The sequence below is a fragment of the Chinchilla lanigera genome, unplaced genomic scaffold, assembly GCF_000276665.1.
Source record: "Chinchilla lanigera isolate Chin_1 unplaced genomic scaffold, ChiLan1.0 scaffold00066, whole genome shotgun sequence".
In the NCBI taxonomy this organism is placed as follows: domain Eukaryota; kingdom Metazoa; phylum Chordata; class Mammalia; order Rodentia; family Chinchillidae; genus Chinchilla; species Chinchilla lanigera.
Genome location: NW_004955467.1, coordinates 13,242,711 through 13,266,953, shown reverse-complemented (window position 1 = coordinate 13,266,953; position 24,243 = coordinate 13,242,711). Strand labels below are relative to the sequence as shown.

The following is a 24,243-nucleotide window of genomic DNA, read 5'->3' as shown; positions in this document are numbered from 1 at the left end:
GGGGGATGGATGGATGATGGGTGGATGATGGGTGGATGGATGGATGGATGATGGATGGATGGACGGATGGATGGACGGACGGATGGATAGAAAGATGGATGGGCAAAGAATGGAAGGATGGCAGGTAAGGTTAAATGGGTATTTGAATGGATGAATGGGTAGATATGAGAATGTAGGTGACCAGATCAGTGGACAGTGTTGAGGAGTATGAAGAGTAAATGGCTGGAAATACAGATAAATAGTGAATAGTCAGATGAATGGATGGACAGATGGACGGAGGGATGGATGGATGGAGTGAGGTAACTAGGACAGGCTTTCTTTACTCATTTGTTCCTGTGTTATAACTCAAAACTCTAAAGATTGGAAAGAAAATGCCTTCCCAGAATCCCCAGCAGTGTTGGCAGAGCAGGGCAGGGTGGAAGCCAGGCCTGCTCTCACCCGCCTGCCTCTCAGGGCAGTCTGGAAGGACTCAGATACCCACTCACCTCTTTCACAGAGATGCACGTTGCCCAGATGAGAACAAACATCCTCCCTAAGAGCTGCAGCCACCCCATCTTGAGTGACAGGGCCAATGGGTGTGGGAGGTCCTAGGAAGGAAGGAAGGAAGGAAGGAGGTGAGCGCAAGAGGCAGCAGGAAGGGCAGTGTCCCTCGGGAGAGACTATGACATATACGCGTGCCAAAACCTCTGGCAGGATCAGAGGCAGCAGGAAACCCTATCTCCACAGAGGGTAAGAAGAGATATGGCATCCCTGCACCCTTCATCAGTGGGAACCCAGAACTCTATGGTTAGGTGATCAAGCCAGTCTGCACTAAGAACCCCACATGCTCCATTCCATTTGTCCTTCCCAAAAACATACCTCACCAAGTCACTCAACGGGGCCTCCCAGCAAGGTAAATAAAGCCCAGACTGTGCCCCAGCGACAGATGGGAAACCAAGGCCCAAAGTCCTGGGGAAGTTGACCAACCAGCCCCAACACACACACACACACACACACACACACACACACACACACACACACACACATTTCCTGTAGCCCTCACAGCAGAAACACCCAACCCTCTCTAGAGTCAGACCGAAAGCCTGGCAGGACTTGGAGTTCCTCATTCCTCAATTCTCCCTGCAACCTGAGTCAGCCTGGGGCTGAGCACCTAGAGTCTACCCCAACTAACTACCAAAGATGTGTTCCGTTCCCTGAAAATTCTGAAGGACAACTAATGGAGAGGAGGCCTGGCTCCCACCCTCCCCTGCCCTGCTAACACTGCTGAGGGTTTTGGGGTAGCATTTCATGCGAATCTCTTGGCCTCTCTGGGCCTCAGTTTCCTCATCTACAGATGGGGCAGCTCCAAGCTCCTCCACCTTTGACCTTCCATCTGTCCCCAGGACCCACATACCTCCTGCTCCCGGGGACGGTAGTAAGAGACGAGAGTCAGGGTGATGTTGTAGAAAAAATAGAAGCAAAAGGACAGGAAGAACATGTACTTGGCAAACTTCTTCCACTTCATATGCAGCAGCGTGTGCAGTGGCTCCAGGGTCAGCATCTCATGTCGGTTCTGGGGGGTACAACGTCACCAGTCACCACGGAGATGAGAGAGGCAGGGAGGGGCCATTTCCCAAGGAGCTCTGAGTCACAGGGGCCCCTGGCAGAACAGGGCCAGTCATGATGTGCTATAGACTGGTTTAGCTGGAAATGTTGGGAGGGTAATTTCCAGCTCCTAGGGCTCCTTCCAGTGTATACCAGCAGCAGCCAAGTCCCCCGGGAGGCTGGGACTTCCGGCAGGAGAGTCCCAGCACAGTGAGAGCTAGGAAAAGGCTCCAGCCCCAATTTCCCCGCTTCCCTGTGTGACCTCAGGGCAGTCCCTAATCTTCTCTAGGCCTCAGAATCCTCAGCTATAAAATTCCTGCCCTCCCAACCAGGCTGTATAAACCGGCGGGGGGAGTGGGAGAGAAATAAGATGGAGATGATCAACACCTTCCATCCTTCATCCACACCCAAACTGCCCAGGATTCTGGGGCCCCAAAACCCCCCTAACACTAGGGTCTACAGTCTGAGGTTGCCCAGGAACAGCTGAGCCCAGTGTCAGCCCCAGGCCCGACCTTCCTGGCCTGGCTCTGCCAGAGACAAAGGACGGGGCACTGCAGACACTGGGAAGCTGGCTGCATCTGGTCCCTCCAGCGCTCCCTGAGCCCCTGACCTGACATCTAGCCCTTGCTCCCTGCCCTCCTGGTCCACCCAGGAGACCCACATCAATGTTGGTGTTGTAGACGATGATTTCTAGCACAGAGTTGTCTGTTGTGGTATCCACGTTGGTGAGGTCATAGAGGGAGGACGACACAGGCCCATACGCCCAGTCTGTGAACTTCCTGGACAGAGTCCGGAGCGGCTTCTCCTTGATCTCACGACTGAGGATGTACTTCAGGATCTGGGGACAGGAAGTGGAACAACTGTCAGCCACTGAATGGGGGTTGGGAGCCTGGGCCATTTCCATGTAGGAAGCCTCCTCCCTGGGCTGGGGAGGCAGAGAGAGCACTTGTCACAGTGACAGGCAGGGAGGAAGCCCTTGGAGGAAGCTCAATCTACAGTCACCATCTGACTTGCCTCAAAGCTCCAGAAAGCTGCGACCTGGGGTTGGTAGGCGAAAAGAGAGGAGGCAGGCACACAATTCCATCTCTGTTCAGGCCATTATCTAACTCCTCCTCCCCCACAAGAGAATAAAAAGGTCCCTTGTGGTCCTCAGCCCTGACCACAGACCCAGGGACCTCAGGGCAGCTGACCTGGGAGATGGGTCAGTGCATAGTGTTCTCTTGCAGCCTCCCTGGAGTCACAGTCCCCTCCCAGGCTTGGAGGCGGCAGAAGAGGCTCAGACTTCTGAATCTGTCCCCTGAGAAGAATGTGAGCCTTAATTTTGATCTCAGACCAAGACATGGCTCCAGTCACATAAAGATCCATGTCCAGAACAGCCCCAGTCTTTACCAAGGCTCTCAGCCACATCACAGAAGACACAAAGGGCCAGGTGTGGTGGTGCATGCCTGTAATCCAAGCACTTGGGAGGCTGAGGCAGGAGGACCCACACAATTTTGAGGCCAGCCTGGGCTACAAAGTGAGTTCAAGGCTAGCCTGAACTGCAGAGCAAGACTCTGTCTCAAAAAAAAAGGCACAAAGGGCCTGCAGCCACATTCTACTAGGAATATTGTGCCTCAAAGTTCTGTCCTGATCCACAGATCCACAGATTGAGGTCCCTTCATAATCTCAGAGCAGTGGCCCATTGGCTCTGGATCCAGAGTAGCTATGCAGAATTCCTGTCCTCATAAGAGGCCAAAGAGCTCAAGGGTCAGACATCCAACCTCTGCTTGGGTGCCTCACCATGCAGGAATGCTCAGCTGCAAAGCATGTGAGAATTGTGTCACCTCAACCTCAGGGCTCCCCCAGCCTGAACCCAGAGAGGAAGTCCCAGGACAAGAGTTAGAACCACAGGGAGTAGGATCAAACTCCAGAGCTGGTACCCACAGGCTGTACCTCCCTGGCTCTGTGTGGTCACTCAGAAACCCACGTTGGGCACAACTGCATTCTAGACCTAAGGTGAAACCTTCCTGGTTCCATCAGGCTGTGGACAGAGGGACCCTCAGAAAGGCCCCAGAGCTGGCAGAGGGACGGCTATGCCCACCCTCAGCCTCCAGCCACCTGCAGCCATGGCCCACCTCAGCCTTGCCCATCTTGGCAGCCAGTTGCAGTGGTGTGAGGCCATCATTGTTGCGCATGGTCTCCAGCTCCCAGTTGCCGCTCCTTAGCAGGATCATGTCATACATGTGCTTTACGAAGTCATTCTGGGTCCTGAAGTCCTCAGCCACCGTCACCAGTGCGTGCAGGATGTTGTTTCCCCGAGAGTCCTGCGAAGTGATGTCTGTCTGCTCGTTCTCCATCAGCAGCTGCACAATCTCAGGTTGGTTGGTGCATGCCGCCAGGGCCAGGGGTGTCTCACCTGGAGAAAGGGGAGTTCTAGGGCTCAGTCCTTCATGGACCAGAAGCAGTGGCCCCCAGACTCCAGGACTAGAGCCCATACCCTAACCATGTCAGCAATACTGCTCCTAACATTCATTACCTAACCTTCTTATCTGCTCGTTGTCCCAGGGAAGGCCAACCTAGATCCCTGCAAGCTGCCTAACTGGTCTCCTGATCCCACCCTCACCACTGTCCACCACTGCTCTGTGCTCAGCGCAGCAGCCAGATGGAACCTGTTCACATGTTCGACCTTATGCAGCATAAAAGCTCAAGTTCCAAAACAGTCCTCGGAACCCTGTATCTCCTAACCACCTCCCATCCTTTGTTCCTCCCTCCCCTTCAATGGCCTTCTCATCCTTGTTGTTTGTTTTGATACCAGGAATCAAACTCAGGACCTTGTGCTTGCCAGGCAGGCGCTTGTGCCACTGAGTTATATCCCCAGGCCCTTCAGTGGCCTTCTTTTTTCTCCAAAAACACACTGAGCACTTTTCTACCTCATGGCCTTTGCACAAGCTGCTCCCTCACCTGTATGTATCTGTATTGCAGTGCCTATCCTTTCCCTTCCCTCAGTTCTTTGTTCAAATATCACCTTAATTACTTTATTTAAAATTGCAAGTCTTCCTCCCTCCAGCTCCAGACAGAATTTCTGGTTCCTCTTCCTCTACTTTACTTTGCTTTTTTTTTTTTTTTTTTTTTTTTTTTTGGTATTGGGAACCAAACTCAGGACCTTGTACTTGCCAGGCAGGCACTTGTACCGCTGAGCTATAACCCCAGCACTACTTTGCATTTTTTTTCAATAGCCTTACCTTTTCCTAACATAGTCTATAAATGTTTATTATTGCCTATAATGTTTATTATTGATAGTCTTTCTCCACACTTAGAATATAAGTCCCGGGAAGGCAGAGATCTTTGTTTTGTTTACTTATATATTTCAAGAACGTAAAACAGGGCCTGGTGCAGATAGGGAGCACTTGACATGTTTTGGCTAAGAAAACAAAAGGCAAGTGACTCCCAAATGGTCACACAGCACCAGGAACAGCACTAGGACTGGATGTGAGGGCTCCTACTTCCCTCCTGGTCCCTCTCTTCCTCCCACCTTGTTCTCCAGGATCTCCAAACCCAATTAGTCCTACTGATTAAAAGGTCACCCAGAGGAGAAAACAAATCAGTGGTTACTGAACAATGCGGTGGGAGAAAAGGGGTTTTCATATAAATTGTTTGGAGAACTGTTTTGGCCCAATGGAGCCCCTGGTCGCCTGTCCTGATCTGGTGGTGGTCACACAACTATAAGAATTTGTGATACTGTCAATGAGTCCTTGGTTGATCAGTATTGCATTTCTATATCTGTTTTCATGAGAAGCCACTTTGAAGATATCAATATGTAATGCAACAACTATTGTTAATTCCCTACCACTTTGTTTGTAACTCCGTATTGTCTGTACTGTTCTTTTGATATGTTGTAAAATGTTGTCTGTCTGTTAATGTTTTCCTCCTTTTATTTTTAAAATTAAAAAAAATCAGAATTTGTGACAGTAACAGCACTGTACACTAAAGTGGGTGAATAAGCCATATCGAAATTACACGTTTCAATTTTTTTTCAACCAGAGCATCTATGAAAGAAATGGGACCCTTGTCAGGATCAAAATGGAATCACTTGTGTCCATGCCATCAAGAAAAAAACAAAAGTAGATAAAGCAGGGAGGTTGAGAAAGAAGCGCTGCCTTGACAGTAACTCTCAACAGCAGAACCACAACATGCACAGGGGCCACAGGGACCTTGTGCAAAAAGTACTTCACAAGGACATCTGCCCCAGACCGGTCTTCTGTTTACCCTCCGACTGACTCTGCTTTTGTTATTAACCATTGTAGCCAAAGATTACTGTTTCAGAATATCTGAGGTAACCCTCCTCGTGTTTGTCTTTAAAAGCTCGGGCTTTCCTAGGCCTATGTGAACACACCCTTGGTTTGCTAAGGCGAGGGTATTTCCATTACTGTCTGCTGTTGCCATCGCAGAGCTCTGCTCTTCTCAATCACTATCAGCACTTTTTGGAGACTCTGATTTTTTTCTTTTTTTTAACCTTAGGTTGACATATCTAACCCCAGTTGCTCTGGGACTCCCCAGTTTGTGAGTCTGAAATTTTCCTGCTCTCACCTCCCCCTTTGCAGTCCTGACAGGCCAGAGCTGGAAGCCAGGACATTCACCTACACCAAGGCAAGGCAGGTCATCTCCTCCCAGAATCACCGCTCCCCTGTAAAACAGGGCTGCCCCATTGCTCCCTTCCCAGGTCTCTATTCCCTACAGACAGCTCCCCGGGTGGATGTCCACGTCCCCTCTAAGGCCATCAGGTGACACCCCAGCACTCCAATCTATCTCCACAGCCCCACTCTCCGGCTGGCCCTGGGGTCCTGCTCAGATAGGTAGGTCTGCCCCAGCTGCTTCCTAGGCAGGCTCTGTCCTCCGAGGCCTCGGACCGCTACCCAGCAGAGGGCTCTCCAGCCCGCCAGCGCCACTTGGGGCAGGGACAGTGCCGCAGAATGCAGAGAGAGCCCTTCCTCCCACTCCCCCATGCCCCTTCCCTAGTTCCCCTCCCATAGCCGCGCGGACTGGGGCCGCACCTACCAAAGTAGAAGCCTTCGTGCTGGTACTTGGGATTGAAGAAGACCCCTTTGGCGTGGGCGTTGACGTCGGCCCCCGCGGCGATGAGCATCGCAGCGATGTCTCCCTGGCGCCGCTCGATGGCGATGTTGAGCGCCGTCTGCCCTGTGGACCCGGCAGGAATGTGCAGGGGGTTCCCTTAGCACCTAGGCCCCTGGTGATCCCGCCCCCCGCTAGTCCCGAAGCCCCGAAGCCCCAGGGAGTGGGGACTACCTGAAATCACCGACGGTAATAACATCAGGGGCAAATTGGTGGCAATAAGGTGGGTTTGTGGGAAGATAGGAATAAATCTGCTCCTCCCCACTCCAGAGACCAGAGTGGCACCCACAGCCTGCTACAAGCCCACAGGCAAAAGATGGATTTGAGAAGGAAGGAAGGGCCAAGGGGAGACCAGAAAGGAGAGAGGTAAGGATCTGATGCCAGAAAAGCAAGGCCTTATAAAGACATTACACTCAAAAAAAAAAAAAAAAAAAAAAAAAAATCCAGTTCTAATGTGAGACCCCAAGAGCCTGAGTGAGTCAACTCTGGGCAGCAGACTATCTTCATACCACCCTGTCCTCAAGGACATCCACAAATCCCTGTCCTCAAAAGGAGCCTACTGAGCCGAAAGTAATGGTGTAAGCTTGTAATCCCAGCACTCAGGAGGCTGAGGCAAAAGGATAACCATGAGTTTGAGCCAACCTGAGCTACATAGTGAGTTCAAGTCCAGCCCACACTACATAGCAATACCCTGGATCCATAAGGGGTGGGGATACTGCCAGCAGAGAGGAGTCTGTGTGTTCCTGCAGTGCTGACAAGAAAAGAACACACGGGGACTGTAAAGGGAATAGCATCAGGACAAGCGAGCTTGAGACACTGGTCTGACACCTTGTTGTCTACAGGACTAGTGTCACCTCCCTGTGACAGGCTAAGAACACTATATGACTCATCCAGCTTCTCTCTTTGCTTTGACTGCCAGGCAGCTCTGTGTGCATTGAGCACTCAGTTACAGCTGTATTTCCTGGATTTCTTCTTCCTTCCTCCATTGCTCGTAGACTATCACAATCTTTGGGGCTTTTTGTTATATATAACAAAATCCCATTGGAAAGTCTGCAGAGTTCAAATACTAAGTCAAAATGATTCTCTCCCAGGAGAGGGGTCAAGGGCCCAACCTGGACTCCCACCTGGAAAAACTGCAACATTTAATGGACCCTGGCATATCAGCAGGCTGGCCAATCACAAGCCATCATTTTTGCCAAATGTACTGAACTTTACTGGGCAGTTACTGACTCCAAAACCTCAGATGAGCACGTTGAGCACATATCTTACTCCATAGTGAATAATTTCACTATTCAATCTATAGTGAATAATTTCCTCCCCCAGCCCCCAGTGCTAGGAATCAAAGCCCAGGCTTGTGTGTGCTAGACCAGCTCTCTTCCGCTGAGCTACATCCCCAGTTTTAGCCCAAATTTTGTCTCCATGGCCCACCTACAAGGGAAGCCACAAAACTGAGACCCAAAAGAAACAATTAATGATGGTAATAATGACATGAATAGTTGCCTCTGTTGGCCCCTGCCTGGCTCTCTAGTCCCCTTTCCATGGCTGGAACACTCCAGGCTTATTCCCATTTCAGGGCTCTTGCCCTTGTTTTGCTCTAGATCCTTCTCATCCTGCAAGTCAAAGTATCTCTCTGTCCATCCACTGTACAGTTACCCATCCTATTTCTTTCTGCCCCATTATCTTCTTTTCTTTTCATAGATAGAATTTTCTATCTAAGATTACCTTATTTAGAGCAATGGCCTAAATCTGATTTGTTTCCCACTGTACCTTAGTACCAGCAACAATGCCTAGCACTCAGTCAGTGCTCCCAACCATTTGCAGAAAGAAGAAAGTACAAGACGAGTACCTGCTGCCTGCCCACACCATGCTGTATGCTAGGGCTTTCTGCTGGCAGCAAAGCTTCTGTGTGACATAGTTGGCAGTGGCCTTGAGAACCCAGGAGACACCCATCTACACAGCCCCTGTGGGCAAGGTACCTTCATAGGCCTCCTCAGTGTACTCAGCATTGACGAACTGGTCCAGGATGTCGTTCTCATCTGCAAAGGTGAGCAGGATATGCACGATCTCCTTCGTGTTGGGATTGATGTTTAGCAAGGCCTTCATCAGGCAGGTCTTCCCCGTGTCTGAGGCTGTCAGCTTGTGCATGAGGAAGTCTGCAGGCAGGTCACAGGGTGGAGGCACAGGGAGAACTGACCAGCCACCCTTGGCCCTCCCAGCCCAGGAGAGGTAGGACACAGCCTCACTCAAGATTCTGCTCCATCCCCCTCTGGCCTGCATAATTTTCCCTGACCCCGCACTTCCCGGGCTCCTCCTTCCTCTTCAGCTGTTCTTCCTCTGGTTCTCCTTTCCTCCTTCTTCATGTCCATGACAGCCCTACCTGAGGCCTTTGGTTCTTGCCCTCTGCACCTTCTCCATTTGGGGAGCAGTCTCATCCCTGCCCAGCTTCCCACTGTCCACCTCAGTGCTGACTCCCTGGAATCTCTACCTCCACCCTGGCTGCTGCCTTTTCATGCCCTTTAAAACTTATCCTCTCCCTTTCAACCTGCTTTTCTCCTGGTCCCCTAGACAATCAGGGACCCACCAAGCTTCCCGTATCCAAGTGGTACAACCAGGGACTCCTCCCTCTCCCTCGCGCCCCTTGTCCTGGAGTCCTGGCAGTGCCCTGCCTGAAGAACTCTACCAAACTGCTCGCCTTCCTCTAGCCCTGCGTCAGAGTCTCAGTTCTGCTTCTCCAGCAACCTTCTCCAGTTCTACCCCATCCTCCATGCAGTAGCCAGACCATGACCCTCACTTGCCTAATCCCATCCATGGCACCCCATTGCTTTCAGAGTCAAGTTCAAGGTTACTAGCCCAGGACTCAAAGGTCCTCACACTCCAACCCCCCAAGACATGGAGCAGAAGCCAAGTAGAGAAAAGTGGGTATCTCCAGGCCTGCATCCTCTTCCAGGACCATGCACTAACCAGACACATCCAGGCCGCCACGGCGTTTGCAGAGCTCCTGCAGTTCCACCAGCAGCTCTACCAGCTCCTCCACGAAGCCCTCGGAAACAGCTGTGAAGATGCGCTTCTTGAGCCGCTTCTTTTTCTGCCTCCGCTCTTCCTTAGCCTGGTTTGCACTAAGGCCAGAAATGTTTCTAACTCACTACCCCACTCTGTCTTCCCCATCAGAGCTACTGACCCTCCAGGGCCATACACCAGCCCCCCAGCATGTCACATGACTGTCACAGTGCCTGCTATCCCTGCATCCATGCTCTGGCCCTGGACTCCCTGTTGCCCTATCAGACACCTGTTCCAGTCTACATGTGATCCGCTATATCGAAATGCATGTCTGGGTATATGGAGGAATGATCAGGAAAGGTATGTGCCAAACTGTGCATAGCAGTTACCTCAAAATATAGGTTGCTGGGGGAAGGCTTGGAGTGTTTCATAATGAAAGAGTATCATTTTACATGCGTCCTGACCTCCAGACATTTGTCCCAACAAGTGAGGAATGGTGGCTTTTTTCCCTTTCTCATAGGTCCCTGGAACCTGTCTCTCTGACACTGCCCCTCAGTGGCCCCAGTGAGAGGAAGGGAAGGACATGACTCACCTTGGACTGTTGGGATTGGACGGGGTCTCGGTCACATCATCCTGAGGAGACTGAGGGGAGTCCATGTCATCACAGTTACCAGAGATGCTGGAAGAGGGAGGGGGCGTGGGGATGACAAATTTTAAAACAGACAATGGCAGCATGCCACAGCCAGGCCTGGCCGTGTGGTCCAGGGTGCATCACTGGCCACTGCTGGAGCAGAGGGTTCAGCCAGGGCCAGGACTCACCACTGTCGGATGTTGGAGTCCATTGGCTTGGAGAAGATGGGCGGGGAGGTCTTGGCGACGGTGGGGTTGGGCTCAAAGCCTTCTATCTCCAGGAAGAAGTGAGCACTGAGGGGACACCCAAACAAGGCCATTAGAGCTGGGGCAGGATCTGTCCACCCGTGTGTCACAGCCACACTGAGTGTTCCCCCTTGGCCAGCTCTGTGCCCGTTCAACTTCATCCAGTCCTCACGGCGGCCCTAGGTTTGGGCACTGTCCTCACTCTCATGTCGCAGTCTGGCCCTGGGAGGCTTTGAGGCAAAACAGTTTGCTCAAGGCCACGCACAGGGATGTGACAGAGCCTGGATTCAAAGCTGGGTGACTCCGGTCACTAGAAATACTAGGTGGATAAACCCAAGCAAGAGTCACTCCTGGGATGAGTGCCTACCACCTGAGGACTGCAGCTGCCTCCAGGTGCCAAAGGCTCTTCAAAGATGGGAAGAGAGCAACAGGAGCTAGAGCCCCCTTCCTGCCCAGCTGCCCCTCAGAACGCAGCTATGAAGTGAGGACCTGCAAGGAGAAGCCGCTAGACCACTCCACAGGCTCCTTTCCAGCTCCAGAGGGAGTCACTGGCTGCTCCAGCACTGTCCACTCCTCCACTCTCAACTACTTTGATCAGCCCCTATACTGTTTGTCACCACAGAAAATGGGCTGAGAAGGCTGCTGTACAGCAGGGAGAACTTGAGAGGTCAAGGGACGGGGCTGACAATCCCTCATCATCAAGAAGGAAAACCCAGAAAACCATGTCAGGCAGTGTTGGGGAGAAGCAGGGGCCAGGGTTAGCTTCTCCGTGGGCTGGGTCCCTGTGACCTGGCTGAGCTCCACAGAAGGGGAAACGCTGCCCCAGGAGAGCCAAGATGCACACTGGAGATGTGACTCCCGGCCAGTCGCAGCCTGGCCCCACCTGCAGACACACCCACAAACACAGATATGCATGACCTTGGAAACTGCAATCACACACCCAGAGATGAGCCTTCTGGTGACAACTACGATGGTGAGGATCACACTGAGAGTGACCTCAGTTGCACCAACTGCTGCAGCAGTCACCAACCCTGTGCCCGCTCCAGCACAGTGGCCTCCTGGCTGCCGGGCCTCTCTCCAGGTGATGAGCTTCCAAGCACCTTTGCTGCCTGCTTTCACTCTTCCCAGGCCCCAAAGGACCAACGTCCCCACCTTCCTCACAAGACTCTGGCAGAGGTCCCAAAGTGCAGTTCAGCTGTATAAAGTTCAGAAGGAAGGCAGCAAGGAAGGGATGCTGGTCCCGTTCTGCAGATGAGGCAACTGAGACTTGATCTGGAGAAGCAGCTTATCCGTAGTCATCCCAGTCCCCCAGGGTAGAAGCTAAATTGGTTAGAGAATTCAATGGCTGGTGTCCAAACCAATCCGTGTTGCTCTGCACTCAGCCCTCTGGGGCTGCTTCTGGCGAAACCAACAGTAAGGCTTAGTCCCACAGGGAGGCTGACCAACACAGCCACTTCTCCGGACAGAGCAGGCAGGAGAGACTCATGCTGACTTAGGGGGTTCCTCCTCTTCCCCAGGCACAGATGAGCCTAGAAAGCTCAGAGCTCATCCATAAACAGGGCAGAGAGCAGTACTGGCCAATCCACTGGCCTTCATCTTCGAGCTCCGGCCCACCAAGAGAAAACTTCCCACTTGACCTAGAAGCAAATCTTTCTTCCAAAATAGAAGACAAATGGAGTTGTAGATCTTTGGATGGGAACTCAGAGCCTAGGTTCTAACTTAGGCTCTGCCTCCTGTGTGGTACCAGGTAGTTAATTTTCAGCTCTGGTCCAGGAGTCCTTACCTGAATGGGTGGTGGTTAGGTCAGACGATTCCTAAACACTGGACTTCAAAGCAAGGACAGCTCTGGGATCATCCGCCTTTGGACTATCCAGTTGAAGTGGCCCCTGTCCAGACCTCCATCCTACCCTAACTTTCCAGGTTCCTCGGTGGTTCATTTACTCAGTGTTTGTTGAGCACCTACTGTGTGCCAGGCATTGTTCCTGGAGCCAGGGATACAGTGTTAAACAGAGCCATTGTTCCAGTGGGTTGGTCAGAACTGGCCCCTAGGGGAGACCAGGGCATAATGCCTTGAGGCCATATCTTTCTTGACTCCGAATAATATATTATCTTCAGCTGCATGTTCCTCAATGGCAGGGCTACAACTACATCATCCTTGATTCCCTAGAATCTTGACTCCTTGACTCTCCGACAGTAATGCTGACAATCAGAAGACTTCACTGAACCAATAAATGGGAGGGTAAGAGATGAGGGAAAGATAAGTGAGTAGAATGAAGACCAGCTGGTCAGACAGACGGACAGATGAGTGGGTAGGTAAATAATAGGTAATGGAAGCATGGATGGAGAGATAAATGGATGGGTGGATGGGTAATGAGTAGTCAGGTGGGTAGACGGGGAGGCTAAATGGAGATATCTGCTGACAGGACCCATGCACAGACAGATCAATACAACCCTGAACTGTAAACATTGTTTGAAGGTTGCATCTTTCACGTGAGTCTTACTGTACTCAGTTTCCAAAAGCTCTCGCCTCTCCTAAGCCCAGTCTTGCACAAGGAGCTGAAAGGGGTCCTTTGTATTCCCTCCACCTCCCTGCCTTCACGAGGTCTCTTCCAAGGGCTTACAGAGACCTCCCGATGGTCTAAGAAGCAGGTCATGAGCACATCTAAACAGCCCATGCCTGAGGCGAGTGAAAGAGAAGCATCATTTCACCATGCCATGCCCTCACAGGTGTTGAGTGGCTGGACCGCTTACCTGTCAGCTTACCCACTCCTCTCATTTTCCAGCCTGCTCCTTCACTGACCCATCCCCATACTCAAAACCTACCCAGGTGCTCACAATAGAGCACTTGTTAGCGGGCAGGGAGGGAACACATGGCTATTCCAGGAACCTCCTCCTCAGAGACCTCAGCTGGGCTAACATCATTCTGATGACAGCTTCTCCCTCGCTGGAGAGGGACTGGGCTATAGGTGCTCAAGGTAAGGGAACAGTGTAGGACACGGGAGGGGAAGACTCTGCTTTGCTACGGTAGCGTACAGTCTGTGTCTTGAGTAGGCCGATGCTTTGGGGAAAGCCCAGAGCCAGAGAAAGCAGCAAAACAGCATCTTCCTGTGCAGGAAAGGGAGGGCTGTGCTGGGGAAGGAGCACAGGATGGGAGGAGAGAATGAGAGACAGGCTGGGAGAACCCTATGGACAGACAAGGACCTAACCGCTGGACAAAGCAGCTACCAGCCCGTGAGGGCCTGAGCCGTGCCTGCCCTACTTACCCTTCACACCCACTTCCCACCCACCACCATAAGCACATGGCATGGTCTTGCCCATGTCACATCCGGGATTCTAACTGCTGCAGATGCTGATTGTTCATTCGTATTGTCATCCTAGGTCACCTGGGTGTTGTTAACACAGGTGCACAGGCAGCACTAAGCCCTTCCTCCTGCATTTCTGTCCCTTTGAATGGATAACTCCAGGGTTGGGAAGCAACCCCAGGGCTGGGGAAGAGCTTATTTGGCCTCCTGCTTTGTGCCAAGAGATGCCCAGGTGTTCTGAGCTCTATAAGGCCAACTCCTTCACAACCTCTGTCAGCCTGCTTCTCTGGTCCTGCACTTTATTTCACAGGGGATGGCACGATGATTCAGGTCCACGAATACACACACATGCACACACACACACACACACACACACACCTGCTGGTGCCTTCAATTCCACCGTTAGTACATAGTTCCCTAGTATGGTCAGCACTTCCCTCTTTCTTTGCATAGAACGTATAAGTTTTGTTTTCTCTCTAAGCCCAAGTCTCATAACCAGTTCTCAGGAAGATGCCCAAACCCTCACATGAGGGCTACAAACAGTCTTTAAGAGACAAAAATTGCAAGTCATACCCCTGGCTGAGTCAGGCAATCGATCAGTCTGTGTTACAGTTTAAATGTGAAGTTTTCTACAAAGATTAGTGTACTAAGGGCCCGATCCCCAAAGCAACACCTGGGATTCCTCCAAAGCTTACCCTCAATCTTGCCAGGCTGTCTAAATCCCCCTAGGAAAGTGGGAGGGAAGGGAGACTAGGAAGAGAGCCCTGGAGGATGGTCCTTGCTGGCCCAGCTCAGGGATATTTCTGCTCCTTCCATGCAGTCCTTTTGCTTCTTTGACACCTGTTGCATCTCCATTTCTCCACAGCTCTCTCTTCCTCTCCTGTGCTCCAGGACAGCCCATCTAACTGGATATCCCACAAGCACCCTTAGCCAATATTTCATACCTGATCTTGACTCATTCCTCCTGACCTTTTTCCTTCTCCTCTTTGGAGGCCATGTCAGAGGTGGCCTCACCATTCCTCCAAGTCACTGAATCAGAAGTGTCTCTTCTTTCTTCTTTCTCCCTTCCCTCCCATAAAAGATCCTGTGACACTGATACTTCTCTGATCCACCCCCTCCTCTCCACCTTTCACCACCCAGGCTCAGACCTTACCACCTGTCTCTTGGGCTTCCCAACAGCCTCTTCACGACCTCCCTGCCCCCAGTCTCCTCTCCAATCCATCATCTACACAGATCACCAAGAGTAACCTTTCTAAAATGCAAACTGCCATACCCTCCCACCCAAGAGAAATCCTTCCATGGCTCCCTACTTCTCACAAAATTGTCCAAGCTCTTACATGGGAAATACTTCAAAGAATCAACAACTGGATCTCATCTTCTTAAAAAGCTTTTGCACATCAAAAGAAATCACCATGAAAAGAAAACCCACAAATTGGGAAAACATTCTAGCCACTGTCCCTCAGACAAAGGATTTCTATCTAAAACATATAAAGAATTTTTAAAAATCAGGCCCCCAAAATTCAAAGACCCAATCCAAAAATGGGCATCTGAGATGAATACACACCTCTCAGATAAAGAAATACAAATGGCAAATAAATACATGAGAAAATGTTCAACATCATCAGTCATTCAAGAGATGCAAATTAAAACAACTCTGAGATTCCATCTCACCCCATAAAGAATGGCTATCATAAAAAAATCAACAAATAACAAATACTGTGGAGAAATAGGTACCCTTCTCCACTGTAGGTGGGATTGTAGACTGGTGCAACCACTGTGGAAATCAATCCTCAAAAAACAAGGATTAGAGATTCCATTCAACCCAGCTATTCCCCTTCTGGGTATCTTCTCAGAAGAACTGAAAACATCATACCACAGTGATATATGTGCACCCATGTTTATAACAGCACAATTTGTAATAGCTAAAGCTTGGAAACAACCCAAATGCCCATCAACTGAAGAATGGATAAAAAAGATGTGGTATTTTTATATAATGGAGTATTACTCAGCTAAAGAAAGATAAACTCAAGGCTTTTATAGATAAATGGATGCAATTAGAGACCATATTCATAAGTGAAATAAATCAGACTCACATGTGTAAACATCATATTGTCTCCCTTGCATAAGAAACTGAAAGAGTAAATAAAATCCAAAAGGTACAAAAAATAGATATTCTGAAGATGAAAGAAACTGTTCAAAAGGAAAACAACTGGGATGCAGGAAAGGAAAAAAGAAAGGGGAGGAGAAATATATATATATACACACACACATAAGATAGCTAAGATAATTGTACTGCTAATTTCTATTAGTTCATTGAAAGGAACAGTTAGTGCTTATATTGTTTGATCAACTTTGCATGCCTATATCTGGTAATATGAGCAACTATTCTGAAGATAACAATATGTGATATAATAACCATTGTTAATTTCCTGTCATCAGGGGCTGGGGATTTAGCTCAGCGGCAAAGTGCTTGTCTGGCAAGCGCAAGGTCATGAGTTCGGTTCCCGGTACCGGAAAAAAACCAAAAACCAAAAAAGAAAAAAAAAAAAAATTTCCTGTCATCATTTTTTGAAATTCTGTATCATCTTTATTTCTCTTTTTAAAAAATTTTGTCCAAGTTCCCTAACTGACCCTCACAAGTCCAAGCCCCAGTGGGGCTATTCTCCCCCAAAGACTCCGCTAGTCACCGATATTTCAGCCACCCCAGACTTCTCACTGGTCCCTGCCTGAGCCTCTTCTCCATGTCCCTCTGCCTGCCATTCCTTTCCCTTCCTCTCCACCTAACAGTCTCCACTTTAACACGACCCCTACGCAAAGCAGCCTGAGATTGCCTATAGGATCAGACTGATCCTCCCTCCTCAGTCCCTCGTCTGCCCAGCCTGCCTCTCTCCATGTGCTTCCCACATTGTCCTGTGTGTCTCCCCCTCCAGACTGAGCAGAAGTGAGTATTCTTTTTCCCTATATCCCCAACTCTCCATCCTGAGCCAGCACTGGACCTGGTACATGGGACCTCAATGATCATGACTTGAACCAATAGGTGGAAGGAAGTACTAAGCTTACCTCTGGCCCAAGAGGAGGCCTAGGCATGGCAGGAGAGACAAGCAAATGGGTCAGCCTAGGCCAGGGATCCACTGGTGTCCAAGGGAAACACAGCTCAGGTGGTTCCTCCTCTGAGATGGCCCATTTATGGGGCACCCAATCAACCAAGGGATCTGAGAGGGGCCTGTCTCCAAGGTCCCTCCCTAGCTCAAAGGCTAGAGAAGCTCCTTCTCTGATCCCAGCTTCCTGTGTATTTGCAGCTTGTCAGTGGAACCAACCACCCCAGCCCTGCCTAGGCCCCCAGAGCCCATTGAGTGATAACAACAAGGATGACAATAAAGATTATAAAAACACTACCAAGGTCAAAATGTGCTGCACTCTGACCACATGCCAGGCACTGTGCTGAGCACTTTGTTGACAGAATCCCAATTCATCATCCAGTGCGTTGGTGCAATTGCTGGTGTCCCCATGAAGAGACCCAGCTTGATGTGACTACAAGCATCTTGATCATATCCTCTATTTTCCCCACCTGGTGACCCTGGAACTATAAAACAAACAAAGTCATTAAAATAGTCAGCCAAGAGTATTGTGCTGGCCACAAACACTCAGACTGTTTCTAAACTGACACTGGACATGTTGATAATTTTTGAGAAAAGCAAGATATACTCTGGTTGGCCACCACCTACCTTTGTCCAGTTGAGCATATAAACCCCCTCCACCTACTTTAGTGCCTGTGATCCTTCCCTCTTGCTACCTCATGAGACACTCTTTTGTCCATAAATCCCCAATAAATGACACTCTGTGTAATCTTGGATCTATCTGCCTCTTTCTGGGGTCTCACAGCACCTTTTGCCTTTGGCAGCTGATTCTTGTACACTGACTGACTGGGTTTTCCCAAAGTATCCATTGCACAGGTGCGTTAGAGAGCTGGAGTAACCCTCCAGGTGCAGAGGGGTCTGAAAACCATCACTGTGGGTGAAAACATACCCAGCTGAGAATCTGAGCTGCCTGGAGTTCCCACCAGCTTTTTACTCCTTGTCTTGAGGGTTGCTCCAGCAATCCCTTGCTTCCTCTGGGAGCCTTCCTGAATGTTCTTGTCTCAGTGTCCCTTGGCCCCTTTGGGGAGAGCTCCTTGATTTTTCCAGCCTACAGACTTCCCCTGCAAAGCCCAAGTAGACAGTGCCTTTTCCTCAGTTAGGCCTGGTCAGGTGCCATGCCAGCCTAGATGACACCTGAGAGTCTTGGTCCACAGGAAGGAAGAGATCCCTGGAGTGGGCACTTCCTGTACTTTCACTGCACAAAGTCTGGTTCCAAGCCCGCCGGTCCTACCTTTTCTTGGTGGGGGTGAGCTCTGCTGGCCTCTTTTCTGTCAGGGCAGCAGGGTTCCCACTGGAGATGTTGGCTTTCCTGCCCATGAGGGGCGCCATCTCCTTGGGGTGGGCATTCATAGCTGGAACACAATCACAAGGCAGGTGTTAAGGGCATGGAGGAGCTTCAAGGGCCTTCAGATCCCCACACAGTACCATCATACCTGCTGGGATAGGGAGCTCCCTCTCTATATTCCCAGACTGCCAGTTCTTCCTGAGATCAGAGAGACTGCCCCTGCAGTTTTCCATGTTGCCTGCTCCTTTGGTCCTAGAAAGTCCAGCAAAACAACCAGGTAGAGACCACCATGCCCCTAGCTCTCCCCCAGTCACCATCTCCCTGCCCCAATGATCTTCATATGGAATTCTGAGAACTAACTCTGTTTTCTTGATGTCTCTCAGATTTTGTGTTCAGCTCTGTTCTCAGAGGTTTGACCTTGATATCAGGTTTGATCTCCTTTTCTCTAGACATTATGCTTCTAGTCACACAGCTTCAGGCTCCTCTGGTATTTTAGATTTCTCAAAATTGGGATGGTCTGTGTAGCTAATACACTGATCATCTCTCTCATCCTCTTCACAAAGCTGAGCATAACCAGCCGGTGGCTGTCTGTATGCTTCCTCCTTCCTAGAAGAAATAGTTGTGTTCCTTCCTCCAAGGCAGAGGATGCCCATTCCCTGGTCCAGACCTACTTTACTGATGTTCAGTGTGGCTTGGGCACTGAGCTGAGCTCCAAAATGCATAGAGATGCTGGGAAGAGGGACTGGGATGTTTTCCAAGGAGACAGAGAAGGTATCTGAGAGGAAACCCTAAAGGCTGCTACGAGGAACAGGGGTGATCTGGGTGGGGGCTCAGCCTGGGCAGTGACATGGGGTCATGATAGGTCAGTGAGTGGCAAGGAACTGGCAAGGCTGAAGGTGGGAGATCTCCCTGGGTGGGAGATCCTGGGGCCCTTGTCAGGGATGACTTGGGAGCAGTTTGGATCACACTGTAAGAGGCTCCACTTAGGAGCTGAACCCAGGGCAGCAGGGAAACAGGGAGGACTTGAGGTTACATAGGGACAGACACCTTGGGGAGGACAGACATGGAGCATGGAGGAGAGCAGTGGCCTGAGGGCCAGGAAGAAGCTGCTGTGGAGGTCATGGGGATGGGAACCAGCTGGTCATATAGGGTGCGTGACCTGGAAAAGGAGGAGTGGACAAGTGGTGACTGAATTGAAGGGGCCAAACTCAACCTGGGTAACAGAAACAGAGGAGGGAAGAGGGTGTCTGTAAAGACCCAGCTGGGTGGATGAACCGGGGTCATTACTGGTGACCCTGCTCCCGCAAGAAAGCTTCCTGAGGAAGTGTCCTGAGCAGGTTGTCATCAGGTTGGAGAGAGGTTTGGAAGAGAGACAGCACTTGCCTCCACAGAAAGTATCAGGACAGGGCAGGGCTCTGTCCTGGGAGCGCAGACACGTTGCTGCCGGGAACACTTAGGAGGGGCCTTGAGGCCAGCCGGGTGGAGAAACCTACAGAGAGGGCCTTGGGGGCACCCAGGTCCCCACCTGTATCCAGTCACCACCTGAGGAGTACAATTGGCCTTTGCTGCCTGCCCCAGCCCAAAGAGGCCTCTGAATAGATGGGGCTACAAGGCTGGGCTGTGCCAGCAGGGAGAGAGAAGGATGGAGGCATGTGTCTCACCCCTCCCTGGGTCTCTGGTTTCTCTCCTGAGTAATGGGCTGAACAGTGACTAAGGACTCCTTAGTCCTGACCCGTGACACTAGCTGCTCCATTTTCCTTGCCCATGACTATGGGCTGTCCTGGGTAGCCAGAGCAGAGGAGGGCCAGAAAAATCAGGATCAGGACTGCAGCAGCTATAATTAGCTCCTGAATCATCCAGTAAAACCAGCGTTCTCACCTGCTGGACTCTCAGCTGCCCTGCCTTCCCTCTCTCCGGGTCAGTTTCCACACCCGGCGAGTCAAATGTCGTGCTTCCCAAGCCCTCACACTGTATGAATGGCCTCTCATGCTAACTGAAATGATAGAGACCATAGACAGCTGGGGGGCCACAGGAACACCCCACAGTTGCTGCCTCAGGGCCTGTAAGGTGCCTGGGCCCATACCTCGCCAGCACTGAGCCATCTCGTACACTCCCAAATCCTAGGACACTTGTGCCCTGGAGAGAGACATCCCCAAGCCTGCTGAAGGAGACAGCACCCTCACCTCTACACTGAGCAGCCATGAGACCTTCACCTTCCCAAGAAATGATTCCGGACTTGGGGAGGGTTCCTGTCTTCATTAGAGCCTGCATTCTCACAGCCCTATGGCAAAGGGCGCTTGACTTCATTTCCCCTGCTGGAACCCAGCTCTCTCCCAACCTCCCTGGAAGCTTACCGGCAAAGATCAGACAAGGCCCAGAGAACCCCAAGTCCATGCTCTGGGCTCCCCAGGGAACTTGGATAGCGCTGACTGCCCCATGCGACAAGGACTCACCTGGTGAGTGGTGGTGGCAGCCCCTACTCTGATATCATCGCATGTCTGGGGCCCAAGGCCCCCTGATGGGACAGTGGCTGAGGCGGCGAGAGGTTTTCATCGCAGGCCTGGGGATGGCTGATGACTGGAATGAGGTGGCAGAGGCAGAACTGGCTGGGTCACCTGCCCTCGGCGCCAGGCAGGCCTCGCCTACCACCCACGTGCCCTGTGTGACTCACCCCCACACCCAGCCAGCAGCCTTACCCCACAGGGGAAAAGGCAAATGAGGCACCTGCTACGGCACAAGGCTGACGTTCTGGCTCCAACTCTTCCCTCTCTTGTATTTGATGTCTGACAGGTACTTCCCATCCAAAGCCTCAGTTTCCTCCACTGGGAAACGGGAATCATAATGTAGACTTTACTTCCCAAGGATGCCATAGGAGTCAAAGAGACCATGAAGATGGGAAGGCTTAGTGAGCAGTCAAGTGCTCGGCCCTGACCTCTAGGAAGAAAGGCTCAGCCAAGGACTGGCCTGGTGGACCATAGCACAGTTGGCCCCAATACTAGGCATCCATCATTCAAAGCCAGACCTGAAGATCAGGTCCCTCAGACACAGAGGAAGCCCCCATGCCTCCCACCCACAATCAGGTACCGTTGACCTTAGCATCAAACAGCCTCACCCCTTCCTGGCTATATGACCTTGGGAAGTCCTTTCTCCTAAGCCTCAATTCCCTTACCTGTGAGATGTATATAACCCTCTTTGCAAAGTGACCCTAGAACTTAAATGAGTGACTAGAAAAGGCTAGAACAAGATCCTAAGTGCAGAACAAACTCAATAACAGCTATTAGGTAGGATTGATTTTGTCGTGCCAAATTATGTTCCCCGCCACTGTCTAGGCCACCTTTCTCCAAGGCAAGAGCCTTCCAAGAAGACTGTGTGCCCACCCTCTTCCGGCCCAGGCCACCACTAGAAAGAGGGTGGAGTGAGGCTTGACTCAAGAACTGCACACCTGCTCCCCCAGGCAAGACGTGGACAAGCCATGACAGGGATTAGTGTCACTGACAGTCTCTGCTGACAATGTCGGCGCTGTTGGCTGAGGCAGCAGGAACTTCCCCGACTGTTTCCGGGAAGCAAGCCCCTTGACCCTAACCATCACCCACCAGAGCCGAGGAGGCAGCAGGATACAGGGTCAGGCTCCCAGCCCTGGAGAGAGCAGGACAGAGCCGAGCAGGCTTTTGGGTGTGGTAAAGCAAAAGGCTGTTTTGACAGCTTAAACCAGTGGGAGGCCTGATGTTCCCATTCACAATTCAAAGTCTCATCCTGAAGTACCATTACAGCCCAACCCTCGGGGAAGCATGGTCCCCCTCTGTAATTCCCTGACTCCACCCTTACTCCTCCCAACTTGCTGCCAACTGTGTGTGACCCCTGCTGGCTGCCTGTCTCAGCGTTTCCATTTTCCTGTGTTGGTGCTTTTTCTCAGAGACCAGGGGGGAGCTGGCTAAAATGTCCCTTGTCTTCCATCCAAAGGTCCGCATTGTGCCCAGCAAGGAACAAGGGAAACTTCCTTCTGCTATAAGCAGCAGCAGGAGGCAGGGCACCCGGCAGAGAAAGAAGCCCTACTTCATGAAAGCATCCCACCCCTAACTCGTGGAAACATATAGCTCTGTGCGCTGATCTGCACGCAGTTCCAACAAACCCAACACAGCGTGAGGGCCCACATGGAAGCAGGGAATCAGGGGAGACAAACACAGGCAGGAACCATAACCCACCAGGCAAGTGATAAGGACCAATCAAGAGGGATGGTCCTCTAATGGAGGTGGGGGGATGATGGGCTCAAGGCAGACAGAGCATATGAGACGGGCTTGGAAGGAGAGAAGTAACTACAAGAGGGAAGCCACATCAGCATGTTCCATGCATGGTGACACTGCTGGGGCAACACGTGAACTCTGCAGGGTGCTCAGACATGGGGTTTCAGAGTGAGGTACACCTGGTTGAGTGGCCCCAAGCTGCTGGGTCAACTCTGACACTTAGTCACACAGGGCTGTGTTTGCACAGACTCACAGACACATGGCCTGTGGCCTGTCGGGATGCTGTCACCACTGAGATCAGGCAGGGAACTGACCCAGCCTGAATGAGTCGGTGTCTCTGGCCTGCATTTGGGGTCCTCAAAGCACAGTGGCAGGAGTGTGGGGCCAGAAGTCCCACCTCTTTGTATCAAGCCTATAGCCCTTACAGAACCTTATACGGCCTGCGTAGGGTTGACAGCCACATGAGTAAATTTTAAGGCTCAGTCCCAGAGGCCCCAACACCCGAAGCCTGGAAGAATTAACAAGTGCCCTCCGCTGCCAGGCCCCAGGTTCCTTGTAGCAACCATGAGTCAGGCTATGTTTACCCTTCCTTGGTGACTTGAATTCTGGGGGCAGTGAGTAGGACATATAACAGTCCCAAAAAGCGGCTTTCTAGATTGGTTGCATAAGTCAAGAAATGGGGACAGGACCTGGAGCAGGCTGCAGGAGGGAGAGTGAAAAGTCAGCCTCTGGGTATTCCTACCCCAGCCCTGTGCCTAGAGGCCTGACCCATAGGCTAGATGTCTGCCAAGATGTCCTGTCTGCCCCCATCCTGCCCAAGTCAGCAGGGTCTGCCTATGGAGGCCGTCTTCTAGCCTGTCACCAAACACCCACAGAAGACACAGTAGAAAGTTGGAAGCAGATCCTCCCAACTGTCTGAACTTTCCAAGCCCCACAGGCACCAGGCCCAAGCTACAAGCCCACCACAGGTCTAGGGGGAATCTCTGTACGGTGGGTGCAAGCCAACCCTGTCCCACACACTTGGTGCCAAGTATGGGGAAGGAGCCAGGAACCAGGCAAAAACTTCACTGCCTGCCTCAGAGCTGAGCAAACTGATGCTGTCTTGTCTTGCCTACCTCTTCCTGTGGGAGCAGGTGTGCAGTGCCTGAGTCAAGCTTTACCCCATGCCCTTCCCGGCAGAGGCTTGGTCCAAGAAGCAGGACAGAGAGAATCTTCTTCCATGTTGTGGCCTTGGAGAAGGGCAGCCATGGCTGTCGGTGGGAGAATAAATGAACATGGTAGAAACAATCCTGGTTAGTAGTTGTCTCTGAGTTCTCTCTGCCCTTCATACCTTGTTCTAGGCCTTCCATTCACTCTCTCCTGTAAGCCCCACAGTCACCTGGAAAACTGGGCTGTACACATGTCACAGGTGAGGAAGCCCAGACTTGGGAGCAATGACTTTCCCAAAGTCATATGGCCAGGAGGGGGCAAGACTGTCTGACACCAAGGTCAGTTATGCATGATTGCTGGTGGAACGCCCTGATGGGGGCTTCCTCTGTGTATGTGATCTGAGGGGCTGGTTTTGAATGATGGGTGCCAAGCCTTGGCACTGGCCACTCTGAGATCCCTGGTCTGCATCTTGGCAGGACACCTTCATTCCTGGACTAAGAAAGCTGAGCAGCAGCCCCCTTAGGAATTTTTGGATGTGGCTCATCCTGCTTCCAGGTGATCGA

The 24,243-nt window shown here is 51.3% G+C and overlaps 1 protein-coding gene across 1 annotated transcript in view; it reads right to left on the bottom strand.

Moving 5' to 3' along the window:
• Trpv3 (transient receptor potential cation channel, subfamily V, member 3) overlaps positions 1–20,855 on the bottom strand; it is a 30,643-nt gene extending 9,788 nt beyond the window's left edge. The window contains exons 1-12 of the mRNA XM_013522250.1: positions 20,744–20,855; positions 18,439–18,542; positions 18,237–18,357; positions 10,510–10,614; positions 10,283–10,369; positions 9,655–9,809; positions 8,670–8,846; positions 6,619–6,759; positions 3,699–3,979; positions 2,246–2,422; positions 1,394–1,552; positions 486–587 (exon numbers count right to left, since the gene is read on the bottom strand). Coding sequence (XP_013377704.1) covers positions 486–587; positions 1,394–1,552; positions 2,246–2,422; positions 3,699–3,979; positions 6,619–6,759; positions 8,670–8,846; positions 9,655–9,809; positions 10,283–10,369; positions 10,510–10,614; positions 18,237–18,357; positions 18,439–18,523 — 1,590 coding nt within the window. The 5' untranslated portion in view covers positions 18,524–18,542; positions 20,744–20,855. The remainder of the gene's footprint in view (positions 1–485; positions 588–1,393; positions 1,553–2,245; positions 2,423–3,698; positions 3,980–6,618; positions 6,760–8,669; positions 8,847–9,654; positions 9,810–10,282; positions 10,370–10,509; positions 10,615–18,236; positions 18,358–18,438; positions 18,543–20,743) is intronic.
• Positions 20,856–24,243: the final 3,388 nt, after the last annotated feature.